The 12,451-nt window shown below is 47.9% G+C and overlaps 1 protein-coding gene across 1 annotated transcript; it reads right to left on the bottom strand.

Annotated features, from left to right (window-relative positions):
• Nucleotides 1-8,634: 8,634 nt before the first annotated feature.
• Nucleotides 8,635-11,827, bottom strand: LOC109764188 (3-ketoacyl-CoA synthase 20). The gene is made up of 2 exons (XM_020323038.4): nucleotides 10,812-11,827; nucleotides 8,635-9,679 (listed from the first exon to the last, which is right to left on the bottom strand). Exons 1-2 carry the CDS (start codon nucleotides 11,553-11,555, stop codon nucleotides 8,885-8,887), a joined length of 1,539 nt encoding a protein of 512 aa, XP_020178627.1. The 5' UTR covers nucleotides 11,556-11,827; the 3' UTR covers nucleotides 8,635-8,884.
• Between the last annotated feature and the right edge of the window lie 624 nt (nucleotides 11,828-12,451).

The raw sequence follows: 12,451 nt of genomic DNA, 5'->3' as shown, positions 1-12,451 counted from the left end.
TTCACAAATATATGACCCCGTCGGCTTCTGGAAGGCCAAAGAACACCTTTTCGGGAGGTGTCGGGGGTCGGGGTGTCGTGTCGGTCTCGGGGTGCCGTGTCGGGGTCGGGGTGTCGGGTCGGGGTGCCGGGTCGGGGTCGGGGTGCCGTGTCGGTGTCGGGGTCGGGGTGTTGGGTCAGGCTCGGGGTCGGGGTGTCGGGGTCGGGGTCGGGGTGTCGCCTCCTCATCCTCCTCCTCCTCCTCCTCTCCTCTTTCTTCTTCTTCTTCTTCTTCTTCTTCTTCTTCTTCTTCTTTCTCCTCCTCCTCCTCCTCCTCCTCCTCTCCTCTTTCTTCTTCTTCTTCTTCTTCTTCTTCTTCTTCTTCTTTCTCCTCCTCCTCCTCCTCTTCTTCTTCTTCTTCTTCTTCTTCTTCTTCTTCTTCTTCTTCTTCTTTCTTCTCCTCCTCCTCCTCCTCCTCTTCTTCTTCTTCTTCTTCTTCTTCTTCTCCTTTTTCCTCTTCTTAAACCTACCACTAAGTAACCTAAAACAAAACTAAAACTAAACTAAAAGTAATCTAAACTAAAAATATAAAACTAAACTAAACTAAATCTAAACTAAACTAAAAGTAATCTAAAACTAAAAATCTAAAACTAAAAAACTAAACTAAACTAAAAAAACAGAAAAAACAGAAGAAAAAAAAGGAGAAGAGGGGTGGGGCTCACCTGCGGCAGGGGTGGGGCGCTCGCCGACGGAGGGGCGTCGGAGGGGCGCTCGCCGACGGAGGGGCGGCGGGGGCGCCGCCGACGGAGGGCCGGCGGGGTGGCGCTGGCCGGGCGGAGGGGTGGGGGGCGGAGGGGTGGGGGCGACGGGGCGGAGTGGGCGACAGGGCGGATGGGTGGGGGGCGACGGGGCGGAGGGGGCGACGGGGCGGAGGGGGCGACGGGGCGGAGGGGTGGGGGCGGAGGGGTGGGGGCGGAGGGGTGGGGGGCGGCGGGTGGCGGGGCGACGGGGGCGGCAGCGGGCGGCGGCGGCGGGCGGGCGGGATGTGCACGGTGGCGGGGCGCGTCGGGGAGGAGAGAGAGGAGAGAATAGAGAGTAACGGGCGGGGGGGTACGGGCCGTTAGGTAATCGGCTCTTTGCCGTCCGCTAATCTTTGTCGTCCGCCTTTTTGCCTCTTTGCCGTCCGCTGGCAGACGACAAAGAGGTGGGGCGTTAAGTTTTTTTCAAACGGGCGGGGGGTGGGGGCCACCTCCCTCTTTGCCGTCCGCCAGCGGACGGCAAAGATTCTTTGTCGTCTGCTAGCGGACGGCAAAGAGCTGGCTGATGGCAAAGAGCTTCTTTGCCGTCTGCCATTTCTTTGCCGTCCGCTTTTTGGTAGCTGATGGCAAAGAGCTTCTTTGCCGTCAGCTAGCAGACAGCAAAGAGCTGGCAGATGGCAAATTAGCTGATTCCAGTAGTGAGAGTTTGTGATGGGTACTTGGTATGTCTTGACTTGTGCGTAGACTCCCCGGCAACGGCGCCAGAAATCCTTCTTGCTACCTCTTGAGCATGTGTTGGTTTTCCCTTAAGAGGAAAGGGTGATGCAGCAAAGTAGCGTAAGTATTTCCCTCGGTTTTTGAGAACCAGGGTATCAATCCAGTAGGAGGCCACACACAAGTCACTTGTACCTACACAAACAAATAAGAACCTTGCAACCAACGCGATAAAGGGGTTGTCAATCCCTTCACGGCCACTTGAAAAGTGAGATCTGATAGAGATGATAAGATAATATTTTTGGTATTTTTATGATAAAGACTAAAAGTAAAGATTGCAAAGTAAACGAAGATAGAAATAGCTAGTTGACGGAAGATTAATATGATGGAAGATAGACCCGGGGGCCATAGGTTTCACTAGTGGCTTCTCTCAAGATAGCATAAGTATTACGGTGGGTGAACAAATTACTGTCGAGCAATTGATAGAAAAGCGCATAGTTATGAGAATATCTAGGCATGATCATGTATATAGGCATCACGTCTGCAACAAGTAGACCGACTCCTGCCTGCATCTACTACTATTACTCCACACATCGACCGCTATCCAGCATGCATCTAGAGTATTAAGTTCATAAGAAAAGAGTAACGCATTAGGCAAGATGACATGATGTAGAGGGATAAAGTCAAGCAATATGATATAAACCCCATCTTTTTATCCTCGATGGCAACAATACAATACGTGTTGTTTCCCCTGCTGTCACTGGGATCGAGCAACGCAAGATTGAACCCAAAGCTAAGCACTTCTCCCATTGCAAGAAAGATCAATCTAGTAGGCCAAAACAAACTGATAATTCGAAGAGACTTGCAAAGATAACCAATCATACATAAAAAAATTCAGAGAAGATTCAAATTGTTCATAGATAATCTTGATCATAAACCCACAATTCATCGGATCTCGACAAACACAACGCAAAAAGAGTTACATCGAATAGATCTCCAAGAAGATCAAGGAGAACTTTGTATTGAGATCCAAAGAGAGAGAAGAAGCCATCTAGCTAATAACTATGGACCCGAAGGTCTGAGGTAAACTACTCACACATCATCGGAGAGGCTATGGTGTTGATGTAGAGGCCCTCCATGATCGATTCCCCCTCCGGTGGAGCACCGGAAAAGGCCCCAAGATGGGATCTCATGGGTACAGAAGGTCGCGGCGGTGCAAGTAGGGTTTCGTGGTGCTCCTGGATGTTTTTGGGGTACGTAGGTATATATAGGAGGAAGAAGTAGGTCGGTGGAGTTACGAGGGGCCCACGAGGGTGGGGGCGCGCCCAGGGGGGTGGGCGCGCCTCCCTACCTCGGTGCCTCCTCATTTGTTTCTTGTCGTCCACTCCAAGTCCTCTGGATCACGTTTGTTCCAAAAAAACTCTCCCGAAGGTTTCATTCCGTTTGGACTCCATTTGATATTCCTTTTCTGCGAAACACTGAAATAGGCAAAAAACAACAATTTGCACTAGGCCTTGGATTAGTAGGTTAGTCCCAAAAATAATATAAAGTGCTTAGTAAAGCCCATTAAACATCCAAAACAGATAATATAATAGCATGGAACAATAAAAAATTATAGATACGTTGGAGACGTATCACACCCAAGGACACACATTTGATTTTTCAACCAATTTATATGCACTGGAGCATGTGCATGTAGTTGAAATTTGAATTATGCACATAAAATGCATTGAAAACTCAGTTAATGTATAAAAATGTCCAAGCGAAGCGCGAAAAATCACAAAAAATCACACAACACTCCTGTTGTTCTATGTTGACACGAGAAAAAAATTTGAAAGCAATAAGAGGCAATGGATATCGTTTCGTCCCCAAAGGTGGGACGTTCCCTACCGAAAACCATCATGCTTGTTGTGCGAAGCTCTGGTTTGTGAGAAGCATATACCCAAACCTGCCCCAAATGGGACAAAATTTGTACCACGACATGTTGATGCCGGTCCATGATAGATGCCAAGTTTCATGATTTTCAGACGAGTTTTGGATTTACTAGAATTTAAAAACCAGGCATCTCAATATTTTGCCGGCAATCAATGGTGCCCCGGTGTTTGAAATTCATTCCCATTTCTTGCATGGGACCTAAGCATGCACCCAAGGACACAGATTTGATTTTTCAACCAGTTTATATGAACTGGAGCATGTGCATGTAGTTCAAATTTGAATTGTTCACCTGAAATGGCTAGAAAACCAATTTAATGTATAACATGTTCAAACGAACCCTGAATAATTCCAATTCTTTTACGACACACATATAGCTGCATGTTCACTCCAGATAAAAGGTCTAGCAATTCAAACACCATCCATTGCCGCTGTGACCCCATTATGTAATTCAAATCAAGTAGATCGCACATAGTTTATTATCAGCAACCCTGTGAGATGTAGTACAAAATATCTTGGAGCACCGTCGGTGTATAGTACGCCTATGGCTTACGCGAGAAGGTGCGTCGGCTACAGTCCACAGCCGGCGTCTCAAACACACTAGCTCGCTCCCCAAATATCATTTACTGTTCAATCATCGCCGGTGAAAGATGCGCACGTGGACCCGCGTCGTGAGGGCAACTTCGGTGGCCCACTCCGGCGAGAGCGCGGCTGCAGCCGCCATGCGCATGCTAACAAGGTAGCCCAAACGGCCACTGTTGCTTCTCAGGTGGCGGCAGCAACATCTGCCTCGGGGATAGCAACCGGCGAGAGCGGCACAGCAGTGGCGGCCTTAGCCCTGATGGAGGCCGCCCACGTCCATGTCGAGGCCGCCCACGCCCAGCTCCTGGCGGTCACCGCACAAATCGAATGAAGCTTCTCCGACAACGGTCGGCAACCCACGGCCGAAGAGCTGGCAATCGTCGAGAGCGTTCGAGCAGCCATCCGTTCCTCCGCCGCATACCTTGTGACGACGGAGCCCGTCCAAGCCCAGATCGCGTCCACCCATGCCCAACTCGTGGCGGCCTTTTCCAAAGAGATGGCGGACGCAGATGGCGAGATGCTTGTCGAGTATGGTGCGATGGATATGGAGCCCCTTCCCCAGGAGACCGTCGGGCGCGAGCTGGACATGGAGGCGGCGGCGGAGATCGACGAGCACCAGCCATAGTAGTACTCTATGTTTTGTTTAATTAAGAGCGTCGGTCTTTAATTTGTTAGAGTAATGTTTAGGTCAGCTAGCTTTGTTTAATTGCTGAACTTGCTCGATTAAGAAGTGTGGGTGTGCTATAGTCTCCTTTGTGTACCCAAATTATGCAATGACGTGGATGACCACTGTAACCATGGAAATTCGAACCAAAACTTTTGACGTTCAAACTCATCACACACTGGTTAAGCTATCTAAATCGTTTGTGATATCCACATATCGTACACAGTTCTTAATAAGGGACCGTCTCTGATGACACTTTGTGCGCCAGTTTTTTGGCAGAACGATTCCAAATTTTCGGCTTCCACAGAAATATCTACCTCCCCGCCCCCTCCCCCTTACCAAAAGCCACATTTCCCCTCTTTCCGCCTTCCTTTACAAGTTGAAACCTTCACTCCTTGCTTGCAGCGCCACCGCCTCCTCGCCGGCTACCCTCCTTCATGCTCTCGGCCTCCTCTATCCAGGCAGGTAATCCACACCCGACCCCCATCCTCCTCCTCCTTCCACATCCCACATGCCCCGACCGCCGGCGCGAGCGCAACCTTCCACCCAAATCACCGACCCCTCCACCAAATAAGCGCCGGCCTAAGCCGTGGTGCACGCAGTATAGCCAGGACTTCAAGGAGCATTTGGCAGCGGAGAAGCAAATCGCTGTCGCACGCGCGGATGAGGTCGCGATGGCTGCCATTCGTGCCGACCCCCAGATCTTGGAGGAGCACCTTGCCAATTCCTAGCTACGCCGGTTAACCATGCTCGGTTTACCCATTGCGTGTGCTGCTCCTTCCTTTCCTTCACAAAATCTAGTGAATTGTGCTATCTAATTTCACCATGCAATCTGTTGCTCTAGTGCATATGTTCTATATGTCGTGCAGTGTGGTGCTCACTTATTCACTGTTTTTAATTAGTTGTCATCTTCAGTTAACTGTTTGGTTCAATTCTGCAAATGTGATGTTCAATTCTTCAGGCTGCAATTTTGTATTGTCTTCCATGCGAGAAATAAATCGAATTTATCTTTACAAAATTGTGGGTGCATTCTGTTATTGTATACCATGTGAGGAATAAATTGAATTTGGCTATAGTAAATACATGAGAAACAAATACAATTGCTACAATTGGCTATAGTTAACTGTTTGGTTAACTCTCTGATCTTCTATTACCAGTATGTTATATTGTGTAATGTGGTGCTCAGTTAATGTTTGGTTCATTTGTTGTGGTGTTTAGTTAAATGCTTGGTTCAATGTTATATTGTGCAATGTGGTGCTCAGTTAATGTTTGGTTCATTTGTTGTGGTGTTTAGTTAACTGTTTGGTTCAATTCTGCAATGCGATGTCCAATTGTCGTGGGTAGAATTTTGTATTGTTGTGCATGTGAGGAATAAATCGAATTTGGCTGCACTTAATACATGAGAAATATATACAAGTGCTATATTTCCTAGTTCTTAATCATGCTTGGTTTGGGTAAATGGGTTTACTGTGTGGCTTCAATTAATCTGATGAATCGGCAATGTGCTTATTTTTCATCAACATATTTTACTGATAGCATATGAACCCTTACTTAACCTGATGACTAACTACCTTATATGTGTTGTAGGGAAACAATGAGAAGCACTGAGGTTTACAATCGAGATTAGCACGTGCATGGTCCGTTGTCTAATAGCACATTATTGTGCAATTGCAGAAACCATTCTAATATTTTGGTTTTTAACAATTTGGTCTTGCACATGTAGGTCAGAGGTTTTGACCCACTGTTCGACCCTTTTTGCATATGGGGAAATGAGTTGTCCATGAATATCAATCAAATCAAGAAACTCGGAAAGATTGTTAGGATAAAGAAATTAGCGACAAAAAACAACAAGATCTTTGTCTGCACAATGAAGAAGACATCAGTTCACTACAAGATGGTACTAACTATTATACCTTGCCTTTTTTATTCCTTTGCCCCATTTCCAATATAGAGAAGATATTTATGCACATCCTTGTTTTCAGGCCTTTCCAAAGCAGTTCACTAATGATTACCTTTCAAACCACCTCTATGGTCAGGAGGCAAGGAAGGTTTTCATACAACACCCACGGTTCAATATTGAAGTGTTCCTGGAGAGGTCGAAGGACGGACGGTCAATCATCCACAGGCATTGGCCTAAAGTTGCAAAGACCTTCAACATGAATGAAGGCTCAATATTCGCCTTTCGTTTCAGCAGTTTTCCAGATGAGATGCATATGTCTATATACCGTCTATGATGCTAATTTCGAAAGGTTCTACATGTTGCATGTGAAACTTGCTGCTGGTGCAGTTGTGTAATGGGGTAGCTGAGTGATGAAGCTATATCATGTCGTACTCTGATGTATTTCAATTATGAAATTTTGCTTCCTTAATATGGAAATGAAATATATTGTGTGCTTAATATGAATGTCAATTAGATTAACAAATGGATTATTAATAATAGGGCAATTAGCTTGCTAATGGCGAATTAGCCTGCTAATTAGGTTTTGATATTGCAAACGGTTATTGAAAAAATACCGCGGGCAATGAACTCAGGCAACGCACACAGTTTCTAAACCGTGTTGGATCAATGAACAATCACACACGACTTTCTCTTGAAAACTGTTTCCGTTAGGCCACCTTGCGCAAACGTTTACCACATAAAAACTAAAAACTGTATGTCATGGACAGCCTTTGCCACACCGTTTCTTCTACGGACCGTGTGTGCTACATTCAATAACGAAAACGATTTAACAGGAAAAATTGTGTGTGATGTACCTGTGAACGGAAACATTTTCCTTGGAGCGACTGTGCGGGATGTGCGTACGAACGGAAACGTTTAGCGGAGACTGACTGTGTGGGATGTACTTGCGACCGGAAACAATTTCACCGCATAATTATATTTTTTTATCTGTACTGTACGTATTTCTGTATTTGACCGCTCGCCGGTCGCACACGACCTCATTTTGACGAACGTGTGTGCCAGGAGGGCATATCCCCGATGGTTTCTGGGTCGTGTGGGAAGGACCCTCCTATCGCCCACACTCACTTGGAGACGGTTCCAGATGCCGTCGCGGAAAGGGGTTTTAAAACGTTTGTTTAGGACTGACGCGCACCAGTGGTACTACCGTTTATTTGAGCATCTTTCTTAGTTATTCTGGAATTATCATCATTTTGTTTTTTGTGTGTGTGTAACTGTGTATTAAACTGTTCCTCTCTGTCATATAGAAAATCATGGATGTATACTTTCTGTTTAGTTTGTAGGAGGTGGCAGCAAAGTAAGTCTGCATTTTATTTAACTTTATTTGGTCTGAGGCAAGTAAGAGTGCATTTTATTTATTCTCACTTAGTAAGTAGCAAAACAACTTACTATTACAACACACACATCTATATTAACATCATCCTGTTGCATTTTCAGTCTACCACTTATCTTTTCAACCACGGGTGGCAGCCAGTACAAATGGACAACCAAAGCCACAGGTACTCCTATTGAAATTAGTTTGGTATGTATTTTCATTCCACTTATTACCCCGATTGACAACATACTCCTATCTTCTCAAGGACGCCATCTCATTCTGCAAAAAGTAATTTGCCAAGTTCTACCGCCGTTTCAATAAGAGAAGCTCAGAAGAAATACACGGACGCAATTGCAAAGATGAAGGGCACAAAAGACCCGACGTTTATAACTTTCAAACTAGAGTCCAAGCCTCAATAACCAACTGTCTGGTGACCATCCATTATCATCCATGGGATACATTGTCGAGTATGAAAAGAATGGGATACCATATATCCAGGTCATAGTAACTGAAGAACACACACCTACAAACAACTACATATGTATCGAGTAAGAATATAGTACATGCTACAAGTTGCTATAGTTTTATCATACGCTATATGGTTCATGCCACAAACTGCTACGACTTTATCATATGATACATATTTGTACCAACAAGAACTTTCAATCATTTCCTATATAAATAATCTATCATTTCATGGATTGAAATTGTTTCCTTTCTTTGAGATGTCGATGTTACTCCGAAAATCCACATACAAATTTCCACAGCAACGCGCGGGGCATCATCTAGTTTTAACAAACTGAGGCACCCAGCCAAGGTAGCAAAAATACACCAATTGAAGTATCATATCAATTCAGCTAGCTCAAACCATCGATTAACTTGATGTTACATCACAATGATACAAATAATTCAACAGATACCTTTCAAGTTGGAAAGAAGATTTGTTTTCTAGAAAACCCTGCGTACTCGACCTTGACGAGTCTATCATGGCGATGAAACGACGCTCTCCACCTTGGGCACCTCGACTGGGAACCGGTGGATCTCCTCAATCCATGGGTTGCTGCGGGCTTCCTTTGACGGGTGAATGTCCTTGAGCGCGCGCCACACCGCGCTGTTACACTTGAACCCTGACCCGAAGGCGATCTGCCACGCACGGTGCCCGCGCCGGACGCGTCCCTTGGCCTCCGTGTAGGCAAGCTCGTACCAGAGCGAGCTGCTGGACGTGTTCCCCCACCGGTTTAACGTCATCCTCGAAGGCTCCATGTGCCAATCACTGAGCTCCAGGTTCTTCTCGATGGTGTCCAGCACCGCCCTGCCGCCGGCATGGATGCAGAAGTGCTCGAAGGCCATCTTGAAGTCCGGAATGTAGGGCTTCATCTTGAGACCAAAGATCTTCTTGCCGATGAGAGAGGTGAGGAAAAGGATCTGCTCGGACATGGGGAGAACGAGGGGGGCGAGCGTGGTGATGTTGGTCTTGAGGGCCTCGCCGGCGACGGCCATGAGGTCCTTGGAGAGCGCGACGCCGACCCGGCCAGCCTTGTCCTCCTCCTGGAACACGCAGCGGTAGGCACGGTCGTCGGTGCCATGGTGCGTGCGCACGGTGTGCACGAGCTGGTATTTCGAGCGGCGCTTATCGGCGGCGCGGTTGCTGAGGAGGATCGCCGCGCCGCCCATGCGGAAGAGGCAGTTGGACATGAGCATGGAGCGGTCGTTGCCCCAGTACCAGTTGAGCGTGATGTTCTCCATGCTCACCACCAGCGCGTACGAGTTCCGGTGGACCTGCATGCATCCATTACAACATGTGTGGCAACTCCAATGAGAAGCAAATTAATCTGTCAACCAAATAGACACATGCCTCCTCCTACTACTAGCTAGTAGACGTCTGCCTGTGCATCCCTAGTCTCGACGAACCTACTGGCTAGCTGCCCTCATCAATATATATTACGACAAGTGGTGATCAGCTAGCTTGTCGATGGATCCATCGATCCCTGCACACGTCAACGGTCTACCTATGGCCTTTACTATTAGGTGCTTGAACCACTCAACACTCAGCTGCCTGGACCATTTCGGAGTATACAAGCGAATGAAACAGAAACACTCCCTCCCGAGCTGGTGCACCAACAGGTTTTCGATCAGTACGTCATGTACGAGTTCTATTGGAGCAGTGGTTGAGTGTTAATTAATGGGATGTTATCGTCTTAACAACTAGTACGCCCAAAGCACGCAAGGTGTGCAGGCCCACCAAATAGAAAATTTAGTTCCTCAGGTAGTCAACAAATTAATCAAGGATATAGATATCTGTTCAGCGAGATTAAGATTCCCATTGCCACTGACTTAATACAATTGAAACGACAAATAATACTGCCTTAACAACCAACTAGAAGTATTAATGCTCCAGGATAATATCGCACTCCTCCGTGGATGCTGTAATCCAACACGTATAGCAGCAGCGAAAGTTGACAATGACAGCATCGGTGTATAGGTCAGAAAAAGTTCTACTAGAAAACCAAGTACATGAAAAGTCAAACAAGTCAAAGTTTGCTTTCCCTTCTCGGCCGCTCAGACTACTCACAGTGGGGAGTAATATAGATAGTAACATCACACATATCTAGATAAAATAGATGATGTGACAAGTAATAAATGAAGAAAGAAAGGCATGTGGTAATTACTACTACTCCATATCAAAGCAAAATGAGTCTACAGTCTAATAAATGAAGTGTTTCATATTACTCTATGTTACTACCCATTGTGACTAGTCTCATTGGTTTCGATCAACACCGTCCATCTACCCAACCATCGGCTGACGTGCGAGCACGCACCCGCAGATGGTCGCTGCACCCACTCGAACCCACCGCGAAATTAACACTACGCTACGTAGTACGTACTTGAGGAGTGGTATAAAAAAAATTACCTGGAGCAGCTGCTTGGCCAGGTCGATGGAGATGAGCCCGGCGCTGCATCCCATGCCGCCGAGGTTGTAGCTGGCGACGTTACCGCGGAGCTTATAGTGGTTGACGACCATGGCGGAGAGCGACGGCGTCGGGTTGAAGAGGCTGCAGTTGACGACCACGACGCCGATGTCCCTGGCCCTCACCCCTGTCTTGGCGAGCAGGCTGTCGATGGCGCCGAACATAACAGCCTCTGCCTCCCGCCGCGCCTCCGCCATGCACGGGTTAGGGGGCGAGTTGAGCACCGCCGCCGGGAAGTAGGTCCCCTGCCCGAGCCCCGACCGCTCCAAGATCTTCCGCTGGAACGCCAGGTTATCGTCGGTGAACACCCCGGCCTTGTTCGACTGCTCCATGAAGGTCTCCCGGGTGACCACGTGGTCGGGCCCCGGCTTGTAGCACGCGAAGTCTAGCAGGTACACCGCGCGCGGCCGCCGCGCGAGGTAGACCGTCGCGAGGGCCGTGGCGACGGACACGAGGGAGACAGCGAGCTGGAGGTTGGCGAGGAGGTAGGCGCGCGCTGCGGCCAGGTCGGACGGGGTGAGGCGGGACGCACGGAGCGCCAACGCCGCGGCGAACGGAGCGAGCAGTACGTAGACCGCGTTGGACACCACGATGTGGTAGCCAAGCTTGAGGTACCCCGGGCGGCGAGGTCCCTGACGCTTGCCATCGCCGCCGCCGGCCGTGGTTTCATGGGCGGCGGCGCTCATGGTGGCGTACACGTACGTAGCACCGTGGGACACGGGCGGGCCGGCTAGCTTGCGTGCGTGCGTGGGTGGTGGCTGCCGCGGTTGGTCGGGGTTGGGAAGTGTTTGTCCCGGATGGATGTGAGGTGGGATCGGAAGCGATATATAGGGGTTGCGGTAAGCGGGAGGTGGGTGCAACCACCGGAGCTACCATTAAGACGGAGGTGGAGGGAGCGCAGCGCAGGCAGCAGGGGAGGGAGAAGGGAAGGAAGCGCGGGCGAGGATCGGTTTCGAGTTATTAATGTGAGACGCGCGCGCGGAAGGCAAGTTGGGCGCCTCGGCACGGCGGTCGCGTCGTGCTCGTGCAGGAGTGGGTCTCGGTCGGTCGGGGTTGTGTAAATATGGTTGGGATTTTTTTTTTTTGAGGGATGGTTGGGATTTTTTTGTAGGAGAAATAAATGTGGTTGGGTTGGCGTTGGGCAACAGACGGAGACGCGATCAGACGCGTACTGCTTCGTACCTTCGCGCGTGAGTTCCTTTTGGTGCGCGGGGGTCTCATTTCTTCATTATTATGACACCATGTGCTCCCTGCATCGTTGACCTAGGATCTGAGCTCACTTTTCTTTTTTTGCGGGGAGGATCTGAGCTCACTTTTGATCGCATAGAGCCTATGGATTCAGTTCTCCATAATCTAAGGGCTCCTTTGATTCAAACGAAAATTTTATAGAATTTCTCAAGGACTAAAATCCTTAGGATTTTTTTCCTATATTGGTCATTTGATTCATAAGATTGGATTTCATAGGAATTTTTTCTATGGAATCTTTTATACTACATTTCATATAAAATCTAACATCCATTTCAACCACCTTTTACAATTTTTTTATTTTTCTGTGGCATCAAACACTCATTGCTGATCCTAT

Source organism: Aegilops tauschii, chromosome 4, assembly GCF_002575655.3.
Source record: "Aegilops tauschii subsp. strangulata cultivar AL8/78 chromosome 4, Aet v6.0, whole genome shotgun sequence".
Taxonomy (NCBI): domain Eukaryota; kingdom Viridiplantae; phylum Streptophyta; class Magnoliopsida; order Poales; family Poaceae; genus Aegilops; species Aegilops tauschii.
Note: the sequence above shows the minus strand (reverse complement) of the source record. Positions and strands in the feature narration are given on the sequence as shown.

Coding starts and splice junctions, on each gene's coding strand:
- LOC109764188 (XM_020323038.4), bottom strand. CDS start 11,555: ATGAGCGCCGCCGCCCATGAAACCACGGCCGGCGGCGGCGATGGCAAG. Junction 9,680..10,811: donor TGGCCAAGCAGCTGCTCCAG/GTAATTTTTTTT, acceptor GGATGCATGCAG/GTCCACCGGAACTCGTACGC.